The following is a 26,231-nucleotide window of genomic DNA, read 5'->3' as shown; positions in this document are numbered from 1 at the left end:
AATTAAACATAACATTTCTCTACATAGGAATACAGATTATTAGATCTCACTGAGGCCCTTAAAAAGGCAAATTTAAAAATTATAAGTTTTCTTTCTTTCCCCTCTGTATCTTATTTACCTTTTCAGGTTTCTCTCGATTTTTGTGGTTGGATATCAAACTTTCCATTTAGCCCTGGTCTTTTCTGTGCAAATACCTGGAATTCTTCAATTTTGTTGAATGCCCATACTTTCCCCTGGAAATATATAGTCAGTTTTGATGTGTAGTTGATCCGTGGTTGCAGGCCCAGCTCTCTTGCCTTTCTGAATATCGTATTCCAAGCCTTGCGATCTTTTAGCATGGAGGCTGCCAGATCCTGTGTGATCCTGATTGGTGCTCCTTGATATTTGAATTGTTTCTTTCTGGCTTCTTGTAAGATTTTTTCTTTTGCTTGGAAACTCTTGAATTTTGCAATGATATTTCTGGGTGTTTTCTTTTCTTGATCGAATGCCGCAGGTGTTCTATGAATCCTTTCAATGTCTATATTGCCCTCTTGTTGTAGGACTTCAGGGTAATTTTGCTGAATTATTTCTGTTAGTATGGAGTCCAGGTTTCTATTAATTTCTGGTTTTTCTGGAAGACCGATTATTCTCAAATTGTCTCTTCTAGACCAGTTTTCTTGGTCTGTCACTCTCTCATTGAGATATTTCATGTTTCCTTCTATTTTTTCAGTCTTTTGACTTTGTTTCATTTGTTCTTGTTGTCTTGAGAGATCATTAGCTTCTACTTGCTCAATTCTAGCCTTTAGGGATTGGTTTTAGGCTATAATCTTTCAGTTTTCGGCTATGATCTTTTGGTTTTTGGCTGTAATCTTCTGGTTTTCGGCTGTAATCTTCTGGTTTTCGGCTATGATCTTCTGGTTTTCGGCCATAATCTTCTGGTATTCCTTTTCAATCTGGTCATTTCTGGTGTTCAATTTGCTTATCAGTTCATTTGGTTTCTGAGCCTCACTTTCCAATTGCAAGATTCTACCTTTTAAACAGTTATTTTCTTGCCAGATCTCTTCCATTTTCCTCAAAATCTCAGTTTTGAACTCTTCCATAGCTTGTGAGGAGTTTTCCTTATTTGAGGAGGGGTCCGGATGCTTGTTTGTTCTTCTCCTCTGTTTGCTCGGTTGTCTGGATTTTCTCTGTGTAAAAGTTGTCAAGTGTTAAAGACTTCTTTTTCTTGTTGTTAATCTTTCTCTTCTGAACTTCCTGAGACTGGGTAGCCATCGTTAACCCAGCAGCTTCTCAGGTTTATCCTTGTGCTCAGGGTCTGTCCACGGTCTTTTGGCTCCTGAGGTCTGAGTTCTGGTTTTTTCCAAGGTCAAGCCCCCTGGTGGACCCCCTTGCTTGATCCTCTGCCTGAGGTTCCTTTACAAGTCTCAGGGTGCTGCTTCCACAGTCGTATACCCGTCTGCACTGGTTCCCCACTCAGGGTTTCAGAGCTTTAGTTCCTGGCTGTGTCTGCCTCCACCCACGCCTCCGCCTGCGCCTGGGTTCTGAGCCTGCGTTCTGCTCCCGCACTCAGAATTTGTGTGTTTTCTTTAGCTTTTTGGGGTCCTAAATCTTGCTGCTCTTAGGAACAGGCCCCAGAGCTGCCAATGACTCGATGGGTGACCCAAACTTGCTCTATTTCTTTTTAGCTGGCTTCAGCGCTATAGGTGTTGTGTGTGGAGGGGTTGGGGGTGGGGTGGTTGCTCAGCCCGAGATTTAGTGAGAGCTGTTTCACCCCTTTATAGCATGGAAATGCCTCGATTCCACATACCTTCCACGCTGTGCCCTGTTGTGGGGTTCCTCTGTTCGTCTGGACTTGTTTTTATGTCCCCTTGAGGAGTTTTGTGTGTTTCAGTCAGGAGAGGTTAAGAGCTACTTCTTACTCTGCCACCATCTTAACCCGGAAAACCACCTACTAATTTTTTAAAAGAAGTATTTATAATAGAGAGGTGTGAGGCTTCTATATAATCTTTAGAATTTTGTCTCTCTTTCTTTCTCCTGAACCATGCTTTCTCATACATTTTCCCCCATTCTCATCTTTTCCCATATTTACATCAAAGTCACCATGTATCAGAGTCTCAGAGTATATTATTTGATTTGATCTGGAGGATCTTATCTCTTTTCTAAAACTTTGTCCTCAACAACTGATATTAGAGTGTAAATTGTGTTTTCCCAGTGTCCTTTTTGCATCATTAGTCCTGCAACATATAGTGATTAAATGTCCCATGAAATAATGCTTTTTGTAATCCTTGAGCATATGATAACACCCACTCTACCAACTCCCTTTTTCATTCTCCAAGCAGTACCTATGAATCATTCTTCCATTTTGCTACAATTTTCCTTTTTTCTTCTGGTTTCATTCATAATAGCAAGAATGACAAGATTGTTATGATTCTGCTCCTCCTTCAGTATATCTACTCATTAGACATTGATCACTGAATGGGGTTTCACATTTAGAGTCAAAAGGAAGTTTGTCAGTAGTCTAATAACTGTTCCTTAGCACCCTGGGCCTCCTTTCTAACTCACCTGATGTCCATTTCTGCAGAAGCATTTTGTATTTTATTTGTTTCTTTAGTTGCCATAGCCAAAAAAGACTCATCATCAGCTGGTTACCCCATAGCTAATGTATCTCTCCAAAACTAACCATATTAGCCATGTATATAGTAGCTACTCAATTTATCAAATTATCATGGTAACTGCATTAATTTTGACTTTTCTCTTAAATCTCTTTGTATATAGTCTCCAAAAACAGAATATTAATTTCATAAATTTACCCTTTATACTGTATATATAGTCAATCATGGCACAGAGAGTAGAACTGACTCAGAAGCCAGAAAGACCTTGGTTCAAATCTTGCCCTCTAGCTTTGACATACTTGCTTTGCAAACCTGAGGAAATAATTTAATTCTTGGTGCTTTAGATCAATCATGTCAATCTCAAATACAAATGGGACCAGTGGGGGCAGCTGGGTGGCTCAGTGGATTGAGAGCCAAGTCTAGAGACATGGTCTTGTGTCTGGTCTCAGACACTTCCCAGCTATGTGACCCTGGGAAAGTCACTTAACCCCCATTGCCTAGCCCTTACCACTCTTCTGCCTTAGAACAGTATTGATTCTAAGATGGAAGTTAAGGGTTTTTAAAAAAATGGGACCATTAATCCATACATAAGGATTCAAGTCCATGTATTGACTTAGTTGGTTGTTGTTATTTTTTAATCCTTACCTTCTATCTTATAATCAATTCTAAAACAGAGGAATGACAAGGTTCAGGCTATAAGGGTTAAGTGACTTGCCCAGGGACACACCATTAGGGCAGATTTGGATGTAGGTCCTCCCAACTCCAGCCTGGCACTCTGTCCACTTGGCTACCTAGCTGCCTACTTGTTTTAAAAATATCAAGTTGTCAATGGTTTATTGTATTTTTATTATAATCATTTTGTTAAATGTTTCCCAAATATATTTGAATCTGGTTCCCCCAGAGTGCTATGGACAGCAAGTATTCTTCTTTACTTTTTCTTTTTGATTTCTCTATTTCTTTAATTTTTTCCTTTTCCTCATATCTTCCATTCCTCTCTTTATATGTTCCCTCATTCCATTTGACCCTTCCTACTGTCACTCATCATGCCATATTTAGATCTACTCCTACTATCAAGAGAAGAAAGTTCATCTGTGAGTTAGTCAGTGGAGAACTATTTCTGGAGGAACTCCCTCTAGTAAACAGATTGCAACCTGCCTGTCATTTAGTTGTGTAAATACCAGGGAATTACTGAGGTGTTGAGAAATTAAGTGATTTTCCAGCATCACATGGCTAGGAAATATTAGAGGGAAAGCATGAACTCGAGTTTTCTTGAAAGGATGTCAGGTTTCAAGTCAGAGGAACTCGATATGTATTCAGCTCTTCTACTTACTACTTATGGATGGCTACTTGGCACAGTGATAGAGAGCTGAGCCCAGAGTCAGTAAGACATTTTTCTGAGTTCAAATCCGACATTTACTAGCTAGGTGGCCCTGGGGAAGTAATTGAACCTTGTTTCCCTCAGTTTTCTCATCTGTAAAAATGAGCTGGAGTTGGAATGGCAAATCTCTCCAGAATCTTTACCAAGAAAATCCCAAATGGGGTCACAAAGTAAGACTTGACTGAACAGCAACTTACTACTTATATAACCTTGGGCCATGTACATAATGATAATAATAAGAGTTGAAATATTTATAGTCTTTGAAGATTTACAAAGTGCTTTATGGGCGTATGATTTTTACAAGCTACTGAAATAGGGGCTATTATTTATTACTAGTTCATTGATGAGGTAACTGAGACTTTGAGGTTCAATGATTTTCCCAGAGTCACACAGCTATTGTTTGAGGCAGAACTCAAACTCAGGTCTTCAAATCATAGATTTAGAGCTAGAAAAAAATCTCAGAGTCATCCAGTCCAATCTTCTCATTTTATAAAAAGAAGTGACTTGTCCAGCATCAAAAGGATAATAAATAAGGGGGCATCTAGGTGGCTCCATAGCTAGAGAGCCAAGTCTGGAGACAAGAGATCCTCAGTTCAAACCTAGACTCAGACACTTCCTAGCTGTGTAACCCTAGATAAGTCACATTGACCCCCATTGCCTAGCCCTTACTGTTCTTCTGCCTTAAAACCAATATGTAGGGGCAACTGGGTGACTCAGTGGATTGAGAGCCAGGCCTAGAGACAGGAGGTCCTAGGTTCAAATCTAGCCTCAGACCCTTCCCAGCTGTGTGACCCTGGGCAAGTCACTTGACCCCCATTGCCTACCCTTACCACTCTTCTGCCTTGGAACCAATACCCAGTATTGGCTCTAAGACGGAAGGTAAGGGTTTAAAAAACCCAATATGTAGTATCAATTCTAAGATGGAAGATAAGGGTTTATATTTTTAAAAAAAGATTAATAAATATCAGAGCCAGGATTTGTGCCTAGATCCACTGGCTTCAAATCTAGTCATCTTCTCAGTGATATTCACTGGTATGACATTCAAGGCCTTCCAGAAGCTAACATATCCCTCCTTTCATGACTCATCTGAAGATTATAAAAATAAATAATGTAAAAATGTAAAAGAAATGTAATAAATAAAATAATAAATAAAATGAAGAGCTAGACTAGGCACCTTCTAAGGTTCCCTCTAGTCTCAACATTTCCTGATTCCAAGGCTAGCCTATAAGAACTGGATATCTGAGAGCACAGAGAAGAGCTTCTTTATATTTTTGAGGGCAGGGAAAGCTAATGTAGAATACTAAGTAGTTAAATTAGAATGAGATAGATGGTAGAAAAAAAACTTACTCTAGTCATTGAACCCCCATTGCCTAGCCATTACCATTCTTCTGCCTTAGAACCAATACACAGTATTGATTCTAAGATGGAAGGTAAGGGTTTAAAAAAATGGGACCATTAATCCATACATAAGGATTTCAAGGCCACATATTGACTTAGGTTTTTTTTTAATCCTAACCTTCTATCTTAGGATCAATTCTAAGAAAGAGGAATGACAAGGTCCAAGTCATGGGGGTTAAATGACTTGCCCTGGGACACACCACTAGGACAGATTTGGTTGTAGGTGGTCCCAACTCCAGGCCTGGTATTCTATCCACTGGGCTACCTAGCTTCCCCTCCAACTGTTTTTAAAATAACAAGTTATCTATGTTTTATTGTATTTTTATTATATTCATTTTGTTAAATGTTTCCCAATTACATTTGGATCTGGTTCCCCCAGAGTGCTATAGGCAGCAAATATTTTTCTTTACTTTTTCTTTCTTATTTCTCTATTTCTTTCATTTTGTATCAAGCACTCTGGTGCTCCTTGTTATAAGTAAGTAAAATCTGGTATGGGCCAAGCTGTTATAAGTACAATAAAGTTATCAATGGTTAAACTTATATACAGGCTGTGGATAAAGAGCAGGAAGTAGTTTGATCCAACTCTTCTTTATTTATTTCTATGAGGAGAGGCAGGGACAGGAGACAGGATTTAGGAATAGGACAGGAATCTTAAACCTAACACTAAGATTTCTAAATAAAACAAACCCCACAAACTGTTCTTCATGGAGCTTCTTCTTGTCCACCAAGGTGGACCTGCACTGATCTATACTCTCTGATTAAACATTAACTTCTATCTTAGTAAGCTATGCTAAAACAATAAACTTTAAATATATAATAAACTTCTAAAGTAACTTGTATAACCTTGAGAGAGAAGTTGAAGCAGTTTCTCTCTCTCTTCAGAACTCAGAGAAGAAGCAAGCCTTCCCACAGTGTCTCCCTTCACTCCAATTCAAACTGTCACCTCAGTTCACAAAAACTGCTCCTAATCTCCCCCTGTGGCCCAGAGGAGAAAAGCTCTCAGTAAATACTCTGCTCAGTATATATCTTAACTCTCAAGTAAACGGTATCTAAAGTCACTAAAATCTTTTTCTGTCAGAGAATAGACCCAGCCACCTGCTGGAAAGTCCAAGAGACAGGCTCAGAATTCTCCAACTGCCTCTCCTTTATCCTAGGCCCACAGCAACCTTTTTCTGTCTCTTCTCTTAAAGGACACAGAGTAAAAGTGGGCAAACCCTTTCTCTTTACCTGAAACCTGTTCTTATTGAAAGCTAAATAAATTCTTATCACGACACTCTGGAGATACAATGAAACAATCCCAACTTCAAGCTTACATTCTTATAGGAAAGATGTGTGTGTGTGTGTGTGAATAGTATATAAATTATATTTGGATGTGTGGATATATTTACATACATATAGAATAAATACAAATAAAGCTAATTTTTGAAATTTAACATTTTTAAACGTTTGCAAAGTATTTTACATGTTATCTCACTTGATGCATAAAAGCCCTTTGAGGTAGGTACTGTTATTATTCCCATTTTGCATATGAGGAAACTGAGTCAGAGGATTAAATGACTTACCCAGGTTACTTATAAGTAATTGAGGAGGGAGTTGAGTTGTATTTGATCAGGGGCTCTTCACTTCTTTGTGTGAGGTAGACCTTTCTGGTGGTCTAGTATAGTCTATAGATTCCTTCTTAGACTGAAATTTTTAAAGATTTAAAGAAAATACTAAATTTCAGTTAGTTGTTAGTGAAAAGTCAAGGAAATGCACATATATATATTTATGCATTATATATATACACAGCAAGACATATGAGTATATGTGTGTGTATTCACACATGGCTAGAGAGGCAATATAGAAAAATAGAGGACCTGCCTCGGACTTCAAAAGATCAGAATTCAAGTCCCATTCCTGGCGCATATGGTTAAGTGACTTTGGCCAGTTCCAGTAACCTAGCACACACACACACACACACACACACACACACACACACACACACACACAGGCTACATCATTCTTGTTATAAAAGGCAGCCTAGTATATATATATATACATATGCTTTTTACATATAATATTTAAAATATGTTATATATTTAAATATATTGCCTTATATTTATGTAAATACATATTATTTCATATGCACGTTCTTGTATTTATGTAATTATAATATTTAACATATAATGTTTAAATATATAAAATTAAAATAAATAAAGAGATTTCTTATTCATAATTGGCCTTGTATTTCTAAGGCAGTTCCTCTCTCCCTTGGCCCTGTAGTGAAGAAAAGCATAGACTAAGTCAAAGGTGTTATGAGGCTTAAATGAGATAATGGATATCAAGCACTTTGCAAATCTCAAGGCACTATAGAAAGGCCAGTTATGTTGGAGAGTGCCAGGCGGAGAGTCAGGAAGACTTCTCTTCCCAAGTTCAAATCTAGCCTCAGATACTTAGTAGCTGTGTGACCCTGAGCAAAGCACTTGCTCCTGTTTGCCTCAGTTTCCATCAGCATCTTTGGCAAGAAAACTCCAAATGGGGTCCCAAAGAGTTGGACATGACTGAAACAACCAAACAACAATAACATGGCATCATAATCAGCCTTCTGTCTGGCAGCGATTTCATTTCCTCAGCTTTCTGCTGTACACCTGATGGACTCAAGCAAAGTTTATAAAGCAATATTGAGGTGTACTGGCAAGTGTTTAATGAATGGATTCTCCAAGAAACAAACTTACACACACACTTTTAATCTGTGTTATGGACACTTTTAAGAGTCTAGACAAACAGGTTACTGGTTTCTTCATGAACTTGGATATCAGCTGTTGGCATTTAGACCCATTGGGGAGCAGCAGTGGATCTGAAGCCAGGAACATTCCAACTAGAAGTGCCGGAGGGGCCCAAATGAGTACCTGTACTCTTTAATCTTACAGTCCTATAAAGAGCTAGCCAGCAGTGCCCCAAGATTATCCTACTACATTCTGACTTCAGATACATCCATTTTGTGTATTGGGTTTGGATTTTTTAAAATTACTCTGATGTGGCAAATGGCTTACCACAAAAGTCATTTGAAGAATTTTTGCTGGTATCAATGGAAGATTCCCAGATCCAAATGAACTCCCTCCCCCATATGTCTGATAAGAAGATACGCCATAGAGAAGTGAGCAGCTGTAAAACAACCTAAAACAGTCTAATAGGGTAGTTCTAGTTTCTCTGTAATGACTATCCTCATGTGAAGTAACTCAAATTGGAAGGGAATCTTTGCATGCTGATGGGAGAAAGACATTCTGCTCTTTTCTTCCAACCAATGTCTACTCCTGCCTCTGGAGCAACACCCAATGAATTTTACTGTATGAGCCAGTAAGACACTTTTCCTTTATGTATTGGTTTCTTATCATTTTCTCCTTCTTTGCTCCAGGCACAGAGGATGAGGCAGCCTTTCTCCTTACCAACACTATGGCTATGTCCTTGATCTCATCCTCTCCTGTCACCTCCATTTTTCTTACCTCCAGCAGCTTGCCTCTTTGAGGATCCTCGCTATCCCTCTCTCCCTAATAATCAGACAACACCTCCTTATCAACAGGTTCTTTTCCTACTGCTTCTGAGGAGAGTAACTCCTCAGGGCCACCCTTAAGGCTTGCCTTACTGTCATTCCAGTCAGGGAAATCCTCTTCTAAACATGTATGATAGAAGGACCTTTGCCTATGCCCCTCCCCGTACTTCCACCTTCACTTGCAGAGTATTCACATATATTTTCTGACTACTTTTTTTCAGGAATGATTACTCAGAGATTTGTACTGTGTGGACATAAAAAAGTCATTTAATAGGCTACTAACTTGGAATTCTGTATATGTACTTAAGGGGCAATCCCTGCCCTTCTAGCCTCTCCTTTTAACTGTCTTCAAAGTTTGAGGAGAGATGAAAAGGCTTGGAAGAACCTCTGTAAAGGGTGGGATAGTGAGTTGACAAGGAAAATATAGTAGGAATGCAGAGCATCAGTGAGGACCCAGCTGAAATTAGATGGCAGAAATTGTAATGGACCCAATCGGAACAACTGTATAATTTTCTCCACCTTCATTCGGTAGCTTTGCTGGAGGAATAAGCCAATAACTGTGAACACAGGGCACCTACCTTTCTCATTGAAGAGCTAGACTCCCTAAGCTGAACTGGGACAAAATGTCAGGACAGTTCAAGGATAGGGACAGTTGCAGTGGCCTCAGCTGAGTAATGTATGGTTAGCCTCTGTGCTAGATTAAAAGGCTCAGATCTCTTCTTTTTAACCCTCTGCAATCTGGCTTCCAATCTCATCATTTAAATGAAATGACTCTTTCCAAAGTTGCCAATGATCTCTTAATTGCCAGACCTAATGGTTTTTTCTCAGTCCTCATCCTTTTGACTTTGCCGAGGCAGATAGATGATGAAGTATTAGAGTCAGAAAGACCTGAGTTCAAATCCAGCATCAGGCATTTACTATCTGTGTGGCCCTCAGCGAGACACTTAATCTCTGCCTGCCTTGGATTTCCTCACCTGTAACATGGTTATAATAGTACCCTCCTCACAGAATTGTGAAGATCCAATAAGATATTAAGCACTATGCTATAGTGTCTGGCACATGGTAGCTGCTTAGTTAATACTTATTTATTTCCTTCTCTCCCACTAGAAATTGAGATTTCTAAATTTTCATTTCAACCCTTGGGCTTGCTTTGTTTATATTTGGTAGTTACTTATCTGTGTTCATGTTGTTGTTGTTCCATCGTTTCAGTTGTGTCTGACTCTCTGTGATCCCATTTGAGGTTTTCTTGGTCAAGCTACTGGAGCAGTTTGCCATTTCCTTCTCCAGATCATTTTATAGATGAGAAAACTGAGTTAAGTGACTTACCCAAAGTCACACAATTAGTGTCTGAGGCTGGATTTGAACTCGTCTTCCTGACCATGCCTAGCACTCTATCCATGGTGCTATTTAGTTAACATAATATTTATATATATAAGCTCTTAGAGGGTAAAGACTTTCATTTTTGTCTTTGCATCCAGTGCCTAGCAAAGTACTTGACTAGAGAATATGCTTAATAAATTAATAATTAAACACATATTTAAAATTATACCTACTATAAGTAGGACAGTGTGCTTTCAACCTATTTTCTAGGTGGATGGGTGGGACATAAAGACTCACATAAGGGAGGATAACATAGGGCTGTGTTGGTGAACCTATTGGCACATGTTCTCCCTTCTCCTCTCCATGCACGCCTAAGGACATTTCTCTCATCACCCACCCCTCTGCCCAGAAGTCCAATGGGAGTGCTTCTTCTCTACCCTGTCTGGGGTTAGAGGGCAGCTCACATGCAGAATGAGGGTTGTAGTTTAGGCATTCAGTCTCTAAAAGGTGTGCCATCACTGACATAGGGTGTCACAGGGAGTTGGTGCAAACAGCCTGTCATCACTTTGCATAGAAGAAGGAGGATCAGAGAGTTTAAAAGACTGCCATTGTCAAATATTAGCAACACAGAAAGTACATGAAATATATAAACAGTAACATTCTTATATGTTCATCTTTCAGAGAAATTTATTCCAAAGCTAAGCATCCATGATTTTGGATAATCTAACATCTTTGGAATTTTTGTACCTCACCACCCTTATAGAATTAGGTGACTGAGTGGATCATATTAACTTTACTCCCATATATGTTGTCTATTCTGGAAATAAGGCTCAAGGGCAGAATGGCCCCTGGCACCCCCAATGCCCAAGAAAAGGTACAGTGTGAGGGTAGAAGCCGTATGTGGTGGCATTTCAGTTTTGGGTTGCAGGAGTCAGGTGGGACCTAGCAGATGGCACTGCGCAGCTCTAGGCTGGTAAACTCTTTCAGATATCAATATCCTGGGTCAAAGTTATGGCCGCCCCACCCCAGTTATGATTCTGGGTATCCACCTACTCACACCCACCTAAGACAACAGTAGCAGTTGTTCATTTTCATTGAATGAGGATTTGTGGTTGACCACTCAATATATTAATATACTGTGGAGTAATAATTAACTTTTGCTGTAAATTCTTTATTCTTTATAAACTCTCCCTCTGTGTACCAAGTATTCCTACTACTGATACTTGTAACAAACCTTAAACCAGAAAGCAGCGAGGGAGAGTGAATGGAATTTCTCTTTTAAAAGTTTCAGAAGATACAGTGATGCCAGACTGAAAGTGGTGGGGTGGGGAGTTAAATCAACTAACAGGCATTTGCTAATCATCTTTCCTGTGCCAAGCATTGTGTATTAGAGATATAAAAACAAAAACAAAATAGTTTGGGTACTCAAGAAACTTATATTCTAGTGGTAGTGGCATGTATACATACACACACACAGACATGGGACATGCAAAAGAGACACAAGGTAATTGGAAAATTGTTGGAAAGGCAACAGCAATTGAGAGGCTTGAGCTGAGTCTTGATGGAATCCAGAGATTATAAGAGATGAAAAGGGGGATTATTCCAACCATGCAGGGCAGTCAGTGCACAGGAATAGAGAAGGAAAAATGGAGGGCTGTATGTAACAAGATCAGTATGGCTACACTATAAACTGGATGGAGGAGAATAATGTGGAAGGAGACAGGAGACATGGGAAGGGACCAGGTTGTGAAGAGCTTTCAACCTCAGAGGATTTTATATTTAATCCACAGAGATAAGGTAAATCCATAGAGTTTATTGAGCAGGGGAACCAAATCTATAATTTGGGGAAATTACTTTGGCATTTGTGTGAAGGATGGATTACGATGGGGAAAAGAGACCTGAGACAGGCAGACCACGTAGGAAGGTTTTGCAATAGTCCAGGCAATGAGAGCCCGAAGGGTAGTAGCTATGCGTGTAGAGACACATTGTAGGGATAGATATGACAAGATTTAGCAAGTGATCTGTCAAGTGGGAGGAGAATGAAGGGTAGAGGATGATAGCGGGTTTGGGAACCTGGGTAACTAGGGAGATGATGTTGTCATTAACAGAAAGAGGAAAGTTTAGAAGACAGCTGGGTTTGGGAAGAATGTTAATGAATTCTGTTTTGAACGAGTTGAGTTTTAGGTGCCTATGGGACAATTTATTTGCCTCCTATCCAAAAGGTGATGAGGCATTGAGTCCAGAAGAAAGACTCAAGCTGGATATTTCTTTTTAGAAATCATCTGCAGAGAGATGATAATTGAACTGATGATGCCACTTAGTGAGAAGGTATAGAGAGAAAAGAGATGAGGACCTGGGATGAGACCTTGAAATGTGCCCATAGTTCATGTGTATAATAAGGATAATGAGCTAGCGTAGGAGACTTACCAGTGATCAGGTAGGTAGGTGAGCCAAGGAAGGGTATTGTCACAAAAACCTAGAGAGGAGAGAGAATCAAGGAAAGGGTGCTCAGCAGTGCCAAACACTACAAAGAGAGCATTAAGTATGAGAAAAGACGACTAGATTTGACTATAACACATATTCTGCAGCAACAACCCTGAATCCTGCTTATATTCACAAGGTGAGTTCCCAGATCCCAGTTGCTACATTGCCTCAGGGATCCAGAAGTTATTCCTGAGGGTTATCAATCTTAATTATCATTTCATCTCAGTCAGTCAGATTTTAAATAGCTTTAGAAAGGTGTACATTGCTTTAGTGGTAGCGTAAGAAAAGTTATATGTAACTAGAAATAGAGATATATAGACATATATATAGCAAAGTAATAATTTTTTAAAAAACCCTTATCTTCCACCTCAGAATCAATACTAGGTATTGGTTGCAAGTCAGAAGAGCAGTAAGGGCTGGCCACAATGGGGGTTAAGTGACTTGCCTAAGGTCACACAGCTAGGAAGGGTCTGAGGCCAGATTTGAACAGAGGATCTCTTATCTCTAGACCTGGCTCTCAATCCCTTGAGCCACCTAGCTGAGGCCTCTGTATTAAACTTTTGCTGCAATCTCTTTATTCTTTCTGATCTCTTCCTCCAAGTACCAAGTTTTCCTACAACTGATACTTGCATTAACATTACGAAACATCCTCCCTAAAAGTCTAACTACATATGGAGCCCAGGGGAAAATGGGCTCAAACTTAGAGATCATGTATGGCAAAGGAGAAATTCATGGCTTCTGAAAGTCCTCTTTGCTGGCATCTCCAAGATGTTCCCTTTTAAATTGGGTTGGATTTTTCTCTGGTCTCTTTATAGGGCCTTAAATCTGTGTCCAATCTGCTTTCGGTCCCAGACACTTATCCTGTCAACTACTGATCTGGTAATGCTACCAGGATATTAATGAGGTTCACCTCCAGTCAAAGGAGGAAAGGAGAGAACAAGACCCAGGGCTTTGCTTCTCATCTCTTCCTCACCCCCTCACAAATCAGTTGCTTCTCAGGGGTTTAGCTGGAATTCTCTCTCTCCTCTCCACTTGTTTGTATCTTTGGGGCCTCCCTGGCTTGATTTTTTTTATAGACATTAGACCCACAAGCTATGGTCAAATATCCTCATCCAAGCAGAAGACACTTTTCTAGTTAATGGATAATCTTTACACACAGACTAAAGCTTTAGGTGAATTCAGCAGAGAAATGTTCTCAGCTAATTATGGTATCAGGGTTCAACATCTTGGTCCTCACTTCAAATGGAACAGGATGATTTGCTTGATTTACTCAATTGAGACACACACACACTCTTGGCAATTAGGAGATTAAGGCTAACTTTGGAGGTAGCAGTTTCAATGGACTGATAAGGTTAGAAGCCAGACTTTAGAAGGTCAAAGAGAAAATGAAAGGAGAGGGCAGCTAGTGGACTGCGAGTCAAGCCTAGAGATAGGAGGTCCCGGGTTCAAATTTGGCCTTCCCAGCTATGTGACCTTGGCAAGTCACTTAACTCCCATTGCCTAGCCCTTACCACTCTTCTGCCTTGGAACCAGTATATAGTACTGATTCTAAGATAGAAGGGAAGGGTTAAAAAAAAAACGGGAAGTGAAAGGAGTGGAAATGGAAGGCCAGTAGCCACCATAAAACCAATATATAGTGGAATTACTGGCGTTGCAACAAGAAAATTAAAAAGCTTATTACAAAAAGTGATGGTTGCAGGCAAAGGACCCTTAGTGGTTTAATTTTGAACAAGCTAGACATTTTCATTTTGAATTTTGCCCGTGAATTAATATGGGATTGATAGCATAATTCAGTATAGTTAGTTTTTATTACAATTACAGAGAAAATTCATTTATCACACAAGTCTTAAATCTATTATATTGAGACATGTTACAAATATATGATAACAGATTTTATATCAAAATACATTGGAGCCAACGGTCAGCCCATTGCATCTGTGACTGGCTCAATCAATATTCACAAAGATCAATTTTTTTAGTAAAAATTTCTAAAAGAATTAAGTCGATCTAGTCATTCTTATCATAGAATCAAGTGGCAGCCATGATGGACACTTGGTAACAATTGCAGATAAAGGCATTCTTAAGGAAACCATAGCCACCTTTCCAGAAAAGTTGTTGGATAGTTTTAATCCGGCCCTGGGTAAATAACTATTTTGCCCTTCCCTAAAGACAAGGATCTCTTATCTATAGCTGAGCACCTTACATCACCATATCACCTCTGGACATCAGGTAAATTTCTCCCAAAGCCCTAATTTGCTTATAGTCCCGGGAATTCTAGATCCGTGTTGACTTCTACCCACATTTGAACCTAACTTTTCAGGCTCTGTTCAAAGGAACAAGATAAGGAGAGAGAAATGGTTGTCATTTTTCCAGATTATTTTTTTGCAAACATAAAAGACGCCCTTTACATGGTTCTCTGGTGCAGGTTGAAGGTTAAAAGGGTTACCTTAGCCCAATTAGAAAGGCACAAATGGAATTTCAAGTTCCACAAGCTCACCTCAAATGTCATTTGAGCATGAACTCACTTGATGTAGGGATATAGCTGCCACAACTGTTCCCATCACCAGAGTCCCAGTAACCAGCTACCTGAATGGGTCAGTAAGTCCAATGGTGGCCAAGACACTGGGCCAGATTTAAGAAATGGGGTTTTGGTAGGCTTATGTTATAAAATATGTTTACATTCTATTTTATAAGTGTTCACAATATTGTTTTGTGTAAACTTTTACTTAAGAACTTTTCTTTTTTAGATTTTCTTTCATTATCATCTATAAGAAGTAGTTAGACGTGAAATCTCATGGAAAAATAAAGACAGACTATCCTGTAAGGGGATGACTGGTGGTTGTCTAAGTGTCTCAATCGGGCTCTGACAAATAAGAAGTAATTGCTTTTCCATATAGTGAATTGGAATAGTTATCAGGAAGGTCAGTGGTTAGAATCCGAAGCATTCCTGCAGGTATCTGGTCTCCTGCCTTGGTTTCAGATAGGGTTTTTACTTTTAAATGAGGCCCAGAGGAAAAGAGAGAGAAACAACGAACCAGCTTTGGCTTTCTCCAGGATCACAGAGCACTGTCATTTCCAAAGGAAGTTGCTGTCTTTGGAACAATTTGTGCAACTGCTGGGATTTCCAGGGGAAGAGAAGTTTGTTTTCTCCCCAGGCTGCAACTCACCATCATCCTCCACCCTGCTGGCACTGCCACCTTGAGCTCAGCCTTGTTTCTGGACACTAACTTCAGTGTCTTGGCCCTACCCTCTGTAACTCAGCCGACTATGAATGCTCACTTTTCCCTCTGTTTGGAAGGAGTTGTAGGAGAAAGAGAAGACTGAATGGGGAAAGTTTATATTTTCCGAGGGATTTCCATGAAAGGGCAGGGTTCACTGTCTAAGTAAACTGGTTCCTTTGACACCACAGAGTATATGTGAACCCCAAGAATCCTGGCTGGCAAAGGGCAGCATCTTGCTTACAGTATCTTAATTCTTAGCATGTTTGGTGTTCTCCAGCAGCAATTTAAGGGGTCTTCCACACAAAAAGAAGAGGTAGGAAAAGAGCTGAATTCACAATCAAATGAAGTCATTGGAAGACATGTGAAAGCAGCTTTTAATGACTAAACCATGCTAGATTTTTTCAGTTCTTCCCAGAACCACCATACCTAAAATCGTCCACAGGGAAAAGAATCTTCTATACAGAGTTAGCTGAGAAGAGGCTTTGTCAGAGGGGAACAAGAAGGAAGAATCAACATCGCTCTTAGATGATGTCTGGAATTCTATCTCTAGGATATGCAGGATGAAGACATCAGGACAAAAGGGGTCATTTAACTCCAGACATAGTCCAGTCAAAGCAAACTGACTCTGAAGCAGTTGCCAACATGTTATAACTATTCCCATCACCACAGTCCCAGGAACCAGTTACCTGAATGAGTCACTGAGTCCAACGCTGGACGAGACATTAGGTCAAATTTAAGAAATGGATTTTTGGCAGGTTGACGATATAAAATGTGATTACATTCTATTTTTAAAGTGTACACATTATTCGGAAGGGGCATTTTTGTCACTGAGCAGAGAGATTGCTGGTAGCGTAACAAAGATGTCGTTCATCTTTACGATCAGGATGAGACAAATAGAATCTCACATCTAAAATAATCTATTATAGGGATCAGATCGGTACAGAATCCTTTCAAGGGAAGTCTAATTTTTCCTCTCACAAAGTGCAGTACCATTGGCTGGCTCTCCAATTCATTCTCCACCAAGGACTCAAGAGAGAGAAGGGATCGGCATTTTAGATTTGGTATATCCTAGAGTGCCCAGCCCAGTCTTGTCCTTGGAAATGATCTATGGGCTTTAAAGTATTTAAATGAGGTAATAATATGGAAAGAGCATGAGCAATGTCAGTCTGCATAAAGGGTAAGTCATTGAGAGGAAAGGTAGGAAAACGTAAGAATATATCACCAGTAGTCAGCAGATAACAAGCAATATTCAGACCAACTCTCAGGGAACACAATACAACATGAGGCTTTACTTTGAAAAAATATAGATTCATCAGCTGCCCCAGAGGCCTCTGTTTACCTATATGCCTTTGACTTGGGAGAAAAAGAAAAAAGTGAGTCAGGTCCCAAGGAAAAGACATTTCTTTCTTATTTTAAAGGTATTTAAGTTATAGATATTCAGCTTCCTGGCAGTAACTTAGCCCTAATTTGTGCTTTTAAGCCAAGAAAAAAGATGAGTTGCCCTGAGAGCGTGAGCATATAGAGGTATAAATATTTTCATTCACACCCATAGCTGTTTTGTTCCTGGTTGTCCTTGCTAAGCCTTGCCTTTTTATCTCCCACTGTTCAAGGTATGGCCAGAGAGGGTTGTGGGATTAATCCACAGTCCATAAGGCAAGAGCTGTGAAGGAGATCAAAAGAGGGGAGGGTCAAACACAAGCAGAGTTAACACCATTTTTGGTTCTATCTGGCTATCACAAGGCACTTGAACTCATTTTTTTTTTTTTGCTAACGTTTGGACATAAATATGTATGCAGAGATTCATTTAAGCACATGTAGTCATATACAACAGCATGCTCACATATGTGCACATAGAGAAACATATTTAGATTCAGAAGCATTCAGCTGACCAGAGTTGTTTTCTTGCATTTGGTTGCGTAGTGTTAGGGGATCCCAAGAGGAGAGAGAAGATTCAATGATAGATTTCTCTGATCTTGCTCAGACAATACAGGAAGGTAACCCATCTGGTTCATGGAATCTCTACAAATATTCTGTAATCGGACCACCTCATTATAAGGTAAGGACCAGCGCCAGGCCTGGGAAACATTTTGGGCATTCCTGGAGTTTGTCTTGAAGGCATGTCCTCCCATGCCCTTGCCCTGCGTGATGTTATGCACCCAGGTTTGGAGGTGAGGCAAGAAGGGTAACCCTGCAAATCCATACAATTTGGAGGTTTGGGTAAGTGGGTCATGCACCAAGTCCTCATAGCGTATTAGCAGGTAGCGTTTTCTTAGGGAGTCTGGTAGCAACTTTGCTGCCTTATAAATCTCATTTTGGCTTTGGCAAATTATCTTCATCACGTGATAGGGCCGGTTCTCATTCTTTAGTTTATCCCACAGCCTACCCATGACAACATGGCTGTCGCGTGCCAGCTCTAATCCTGTGCGTTGCCGAGAGCGGAATGTGGCCCTGGGATCCCGTATGAGATGAATGATGTGCAAGTTGAGGGAAGGGTCCCTCAGCAATGGATAGAGGGCTTCCAGATTGAAGAAACGCACCTCCTTGATCACCACATGACTGTAGGACTTACAGGTTTCTTCCATTATGTTGAAGGGCTCCTTGGCACATAAAATCCTGCAGTCATCTGGAGAGATGATGACCTCCCTCTTAAAGAGGTGGCATGAGGGTGGGGAACACAGTGCTCTACTAGTCTCCCATTGGAAGAGTTTAGACAGTGTCTTTGGACCCTGATCCATATAGGCATCAAAGACAGTCATATCACAGAGGAAGACAGAACGAATCAGGTCTCTCACAGCCATCTGCAACTGCCCAGCATTGCCAGAGGAAAGGCTCACCCACACGTGCCAGGCTGGCTCCATCAGGTAAAAGACATCCGGATGCTGGCTGAAGAGCTGGCCCACAAAGGAAGAACCTGAGCGCCAAGAGGACAAGATAAGCACATGCATAGGACCTGACTTCTCTGCTAGACCAGGGCAGTGCCTGGGGCCATACAAATACTGGAAGAAGAAGAAGAAAGCAACAGCTTGGAGCATCAGAAGGACTAACAATCTTGGCTTCTTTACCCAGAACATTGTGCAGGAAGTAAGTAGTCAGCCTGGTGGGGACAAGAAAAACAGATTGTATGAGACCATTGGGTACCCATCTGCCTGCACATCCCCATTCCAGCCAACCTAACCTCCCTCCCTCCAACCCCTACATTGTCATGGCTCAGCCCCACAATGTCTGAACACAATTCTACCTTACTGCCTTTCCCATCATCTCCTACAAGATATGCATAAGTCCCTTTGATCTCATTTCTTAGAGCAAGAATTTTTAACTTGGGGCCTCTATACCTTCAAATGGTATAGGGATACATTTCAGGGAATCTATGAATGTCAATCGTTTAAAATTTTTATCTTTTCATAGAATCAGTTTTCTTTGTAATCTTATGTATTTAATATATTTAAAATTATTAGCCTAAGAAGTGATCCACACTTCCCAGGAAAATCTGCCAAAGGGATCCAGAATACAAAAAAAAAAAATAGAATCTCTCAGAGTTTAAAGAAAAATGTCAATTTTCACCCCATTTTTCACTCAAACTCTTGGTAATTATTAATCAGAGATTTTTAGATATTATCTCTTTGCTAGTTATCTCACGTATTGAAAAACCAAAGAGAAGCAAGTGCCTTCATGAATACTGAAACACGCCCAAAATCCAGGACATGAACCCAGTTTTAGGAGAGAAGATATATATTGTGCTTCTTGGAATGCTCTGGAATTTGCAAATTCCAAGAAAGGCCATTTCTTGATGACTACTTTCTTAATATCAGATTTTTCCTTCATTCTTTTTTCTTTTAAGTACATCAAAAATAATAATCAGTCTAGATATGGTATAAGTTTCCAAGTACAGTTCTCAAATTCAGCATGTTTGCATTCTGATAAAAAAAAAACACAAATAATACAAATTAAGACAAAATGTGAGCAATAACACATTTATATAATATATATAATAATATAATATGCACATTTATGTCCCTTTCCAAATCCTGTTATGTGAGCAAAGATCTACTCCTTTTCTTGCAGTTGATGAGAATACTGTTATACTAAGTATGTAAGCGGTTCTCATTCTGCTGATCTTACTTTGTAAGCATTTCATACACATTTTTCTATTGTCCTTCACCTTCATATTTCTTAAATTTATGCACACTTTTATTTCTCATTCATGCTGTCAAAGGTTTTATGAAGACTGGCTAACCATCCCTCTAATGTCAGAGAATAGAAATTTAAGAATATAAAAGAAAGAATGGATTTTAGAAGAGCAAACAGGAAGAAGACAAAGGAAAATCTAATAACCGAGAAATTCAGTGACAAGATGAGGTAGTCATGAGAATATGACTTTAGTTATGACACGAGAGGTTGTGATCTGATTCCTGAAAAGGTTTGTTTATGTTTAATCTCTTCTCAGGCTTCCCTTGGAAATCCCCTGCCCCCATCTGCTTGCATCCTGAAGAAATGGCAAAGTTGTCATCTTACCCCGTTCAGAATAAATATTATAATGATACAAAAACTTTACATTCCATTAATTCCAGTGTTTTTACCCATATATTTTAGAGAAATGGAGGAAGACCAATATCTCATTTAAAAAAAGTGCACAGAAAGCCCTTTGTTTGGTTCCCATATTCTTCAGAATACTTGCCCAACAAGAAAGTCATAGAGAACCTTTTCAAGAGTGTGAAGTTTGGGGGCAGCTGGGTAGCTCAGTGGATTGAGAACCAGGCCTAAGGATGGGAGGTCCTAGGTTCAAATCTGCCTCAGACACTTCCTACCTGTGTGACCCTGGGTAAGACACTTTACCCCCATTGCCTAGCACTTATCACTCTTCTGCCTTGGAGCCAATGCACAGTATTGGCTCCAAGACAGAAGGTAAGGGTTTAAAAAAAAAAAAAAAAGAGTGTAAAGTTCACTAGCAATGATAGAATAAGGAAGGGCTCACCTAAGAAAGGGAAAAAGTCTTTAAAACTCAAAGGTCTTTCCTAAGAGAAATACGAGGAACAAGAATGAGGACAGAAAACAATCAAGAAAAAGGACTAGAATATTTTATATGATAATACATGTATAATCCAGATCAAATTGTTCAGAAAATGTATGTTGAAAATTGTTACTACATGTAATTGGGAAAATAAAGTATCTTTGAATAAAAAAGAAAAGAAGGGATTGGGGAGGAAGGAGGGAAGGATGTTAACCTATAAATCCACTGCAATAAACCTATGAAATACAGTAACTGGGACTGTTAAAAATAGATGACTAGGGCATTATTCAGTAGTGCTTGAGAACAAAAGAACCCCTTTTAACTTCTCAGTTTCTAGCCCTGGGTCTTTTCTATTCCACTTTCTCTCGTGGGCTCTCAACCATGCTTACCTGAAGACTCTGCAGTCTTGAGGTCACTCAAGCTCTTTCTGTCCTGGGGCCTCATCTCCCCGACTATGTTTTTCGATTCATCTCAATTGCCTAAGACATCTGACAAAGTTTTTCTTCTCTGTTGCTTTCTTTCCATAGGCAAGTTCCCTAGCCCCAGTGAGGGAAGACTAAATTCTCTTGATAACTGAATCCTCTTACTTGTCCCTGGCTTCTGAGAAATGTATTGGTTCCAGATGACTGGTCCATGAGAGGACTTCTCCCAGCCAAATTCAGGGGGAGTCATTCTGCATTCTAGGCTTCCCTCTGAATCTCTCAGTCATCCATCATCAGCCCTAAGGGGGAAATGTTTGATGACCTTGTCTAGCCACAGAAGAATCTTTGAAAGCAGAAAAGGGCTACCTTCTAAGCAGAGCCTTCCCATGAAGACTTCAGATTAGACCCCTTGCCAGGAGAAAAGCCACAAGGCATAGGTGGTCAAATAAACAGGGAACATCTTGGTGTACGTGTGAAAAATTTCAGTTGTATAGAAGATATGGGGATATATTTGGGTGCAGGAAATGAAAGAGTAGGGCTACGGGAGATGGAAGAGCAAGGAAGATAGAGGAGTCTCTGGTTGTTCCCAATTGAGTTAATTCCCTAATTCAAGAAACTTCTGTTAGGTGTTTGAGGAAGAGAGTCATTGTGGAGAGATTAGAAAGACTAGAAGTGTCTAAATAACCACCAAGTCAAGAAAACAGTTTTTACAGAAATCAGAGATAAATACTTTTCTGCTCTTCTACAATTACTACTCAGCTGTATCCATAGTTCTCCATAGAATGAAATGAATGAAAAGTCCCTTACTCTATTAAACCGCTACTATATATCAGGCATTGTTCTAGGCACCAAGGGTAGGACTATACAAATGAGACAGGTGTAACAATATAGCATTTATAGGGGAATGATGATCTGGGGTGTCAGGGATTTGGGGTAGAGTTGTAAGGCAGTTAGGGGAAAGAAGCAACAATGGTCTCTGGAGGTCCAAAACATTAAACTCAAACTCCCACCAGTAGCTTCCCATATCTGTTCCAGCCTAATCTACTTTTAATAGGTATATCTAAATGGAACCTAGTCCAAAAAAAAAAAAATCCCTTATTGGGCATACTGTAAAAATAAAAAGGAGACTGTAAAAATAAATGGGGAAAACTATGCAAATAAAGGTTCAAAACAATACTTATTTTTCTAATATCATCCTTATAATGCACAGAGAGACTCTACATTTTCACTTCGATTTTAGAAAGACAAATGCATACGGAAATATAGAAAGGTACTCTTTTTCTGCCATGTACTACTACTATGAACCAGAAAGATAAATGTTTTCTGGGAAAAAAGGAAGGAAATGGGCTTTTATTAAGCACTTACCATGTGCCAGAAACTGTGCTAAGTAGGGGATAAAATTACAAGCAAAAAGATAGTCCCTCCCTTCCCATTTCTAGTGTGCTTTGTCAACACAGAAAGAAAGTTTATAGCCTTTGTTTTACTTATACAACACCAGATGAGATTTAGCACATATCTTTGGTTATCTCATTTTCTGGTTAGATTAGCAGATTTTCAACCTAAAGAATATCTTTTTAATCACAGATAAAGTATGGAAAAGGGTAATTATGGGGCAATGCTGAAGAGGGAAACTAGAGATCTGAGTTTAAAAATCTCACCTATGACACCAGTTATGTGACTTTTGGAGAAATCCTTTAACCTTACTGAGGTCTAAATGTTCTTCTGTGTAAAATGGAGATCAAAACACTTGCATAGGGGCAGCTGGGTAGCTCAGTGGAGTGAGAGTCAGGCCTAGAGACAGGAGGTCCTAGGTTCAAACCCGGCCTCAGCCACTTCCCAGCTGTGTGACCCTGGGCAAGTCACTTGACCCCCATTGCCCACCCTTACCAATCTTCCACCTATGAGACAATACACCGAAGTACAAGGGTTTAAAAAAAAAAAAAAAAAAGTAAAAAAAAAAAAAAAAAAAAACACTTGCATAACAAAGAAAGTCTTTTTGTAAATCTTAAAACTCTGGAGCAGTTAATATTAATAATATTCTGTTAATGGAGTTAATATTGCTGTGTAAATGTTTGTGAGAGTTATTATTGTGTAATGTTACTGTATAAATATTCCCACGGTGCTGTGCATCTGGTAGATTGAAAAGGAGAGAACTCCCAATAAGTATCACTAGTTATCACTCGCCAGTCCAGGTTGATAAGGGGCCAGCAGACATCTCTAACTTTCAAAGTCATTTTAATTTGAAAGACACTTATTGAGGGACAGTGAGGTAGCTCTGTGGATAGAGTGCCAGGCCTGGAGACTGGAGGACCTGGGTTCAAATTAGATCTCAGACACTTCCTAGCTATGTAACCCTACTTGGGTTACTTACCCCCATTGCCTACTCCCTGCCACTCTTCTGTCTTAGAACTGATACTGAGACAGAAGGTAAGGGTTTCATTAAAAAAAAAATCTGAGTGCCTACTATATGAAGGATAATAAGCTAACTACTTACTGAAGGGGATTCAAATAAGTACACAGTCCCAATCCAAAAGCTCATTAGGATCTAATAGAGGATACGAAAAACTTACAATGACTTTAATACTTCAAGAATCTATAATTTTCATTTCAAATTGAGAGGCATTTATTATTCACCTATCATGTGCCAAGCACTATGGGAAAGACAGGGAATATGCATTTATATAATATCAACTATGTACCAGGGACAATACCGACCCTTTACAAGTATTATCTCATTTTATCTTCTCGACAACCCTGGGAAAAAGGTGCCATGATGATCCCCATTTTACAGTTGATGAAACTGGGGCAACTAAATGACTTACAGCAATTAAGTGTCTGAGGCCACATTTGAACTGATGTCTTCCTGACTCCCAATCCAGAGCTCTAACTATTGGACCACTTAGCAGCTCCGACTGTGCTAAGCACGAGGGATGCAGAAAAAAGGCAAAAACAGTTGGTCTCCTCAAGGAGCTCTCAGTCTAATGGAGGAGACAACATGCAGATAGATGGCCATGTGTATAGGAGACATATTGGGTAAACTGGAGGTAATCTCAAGAGGGAGGTACTAGTATTAAGGGGGACTAGGAAAGGTTTCATACAGAAGGTAGGACTTTAACCAATGAAAATACAGAGTTAGGAAAGGTAGTAACTTTTTTCGAAGGACAGCAAAGAGGCCAGAGTTACTAGATCACAGAGTAGTGGGGAAAAGAATGGGGTATATGTGATAAGAGGGAATGCAAAATATAAGAAGACTGAAAAGTAGGAAGAAACCAGGTTATGAAGGACTTTAAAACTCCAACAGAGAATTTACTGTTTGATTCTGGAGATAATAGGGAGCCCTGGTCACTGGAAATGACATGGTAGACTTGGGTTTTAATATCCTTTTGGTAGCTGAGTAGAAGATAAACTGAACTGGGGCAGAGACTTAAGGCACGCAGATCAGGCTTTTGCAAAATCCTGGAATAAAGTGATGAGGGTCTGCACCAAAGTAGTGGTAGCATCAAAGCAGAGGAGATGGAATAAAGACAGACTCAATAGAAGTTGGCAACAGATTGGATGTGTGGGTGGGATAAGAGTAAGAAATGGAGAAATGGATAAGAGTGAGGATGATACATAGATTATGAGCCTGGATCATCTGGAAGATGGTGGCACCTTCCACAGTAATAGGGAAGCTGGGAAGAGGAGAGAAAGACAATGAGTTCAATTTTGGACATGGTCAGTTTAAGATATCTATGGGACAGTCAGGTCCCAATCAACAGCTGAAGATATGGGACTGGAGGTTGGAAGAAAGGTTAGTATCCATTATGGCTCTATACATATGTGTCTATGGGTATCATATTATAATAGATCTGAGGATCATTCGCATGCAGATGCTAAAGGAATGAGATCACCAAGTGAAATTGTATAGAAGGAGAAGAGATCACAAGACAAGAACTTGAAGGAGCCCACAAATAGTGGGCATGACCTAGATCAATGGTTCCCAAACTTTTTTGGCCTACTGCTCCCTTTCCAGAAAAAATATTACTTAGCGCCCCCTGTCACATACTATCACCACCCCCTTACAGTTTATTCACTGCCCCCAAATGCACCTGTGGCCATCACCATCTTCTTGGATTGCTGCAGCACCCACTAGGGGGCAGTAGTGCCCACTTTTAGAATCACTGACCTAGATGAAGATGTAGCAAAGGAGGCTGAATCAGGAGAGGTCAGATAGGCAAGAGAAGAACCAGGGGAGAACAATGTCATGAAGACCTAGAAAGAGACTATCAAGGAGAAGATGATTGACAGTGTTAAAGGCTGCACAGAAGTCTAGAATGAAGATTGAGAAGTCATTAGATTTAGCTAGTAAGAGATCATTGATAACTTTACAGAGAATAGTTTCAGTTGAATGATGAGGTCAGAAGCCAAATTGCAGAGAATTTAGAAAAGAGTGAAAACAAAGAAGGGACAGTTAGATGGTACAGTGGATAAAGTACTCTGGAATCAGGAAAACTCCCTTCTTGAGTTCAAATCTGACCTCAGACACATGCTAGCTGTGTGACTCTGGGCAAGTCATTGAACCTGTTTGCCTCAGTTTCCTCATCTGTAAAAAATAAGCTGGAGAAGGAAATGGCAAACCATTCCAATATTTTTGCTAAGAAAGCCCCAATTCTGAAACAACTGAACAAGAGAACAAAGAAAGTGAAGGCAGCAAAAATAGATGACATTCTCAAGGAATTTAACCTCAAAAGAGAGGAGAGAGATATGGATAGGATTTTCATCAAGCTCAGAAATTCCATAAAAAAAGGTACAATGAGAAGCATCCTTAGTTAGGAAAGTGGCTAATAATAAACTTTTACAGTAATTGGGAGAAGAGACAAAGATATTTATCACCGTAGATG

The 26,231-nt window shown here is 39.7% G+C and overlaps 1 protein-coding gene across 1 annotated transcript; it reads right to left on the bottom strand.

Moving 5' to 3' along the window:
* Positions 1-17,843: 17,843 nt before the first annotated feature.
* Positions 17,844-19,004, bottom strand: CHST4 (carbohydrate sulfotransferase 4). The gene has a single exon (XM_044660490.1). It carries the CDS (start codon positions 18,990-18,992, stop codon positions 17,844-17,846), a length of 1,149 nt encoding a protein of 382 aa, XP_044516425.1. The 5' UTR covers positions 18,993-19,004.
* Between the last annotated feature and the right edge of the window lie 7,227 nt (positions 19,005-26,231).

Source organism: Gracilinanus agilis, chromosome 2 (genome assembly GCF_016433145.1).
Source record: "Gracilinanus agilis isolate LMUSP501 chromosome 2, AgileGrace, whole genome shotgun sequence".
NCBI classification, from domain to species: Eukaryota; Metazoa; Chordata; class Mammalia; order Didelphimorphia; family Didelphidae; genus Gracilinanus; species Gracilinanus agilis.
This window is presented reverse-complemented; position numbering and strand designations above follow the sequence as displayed.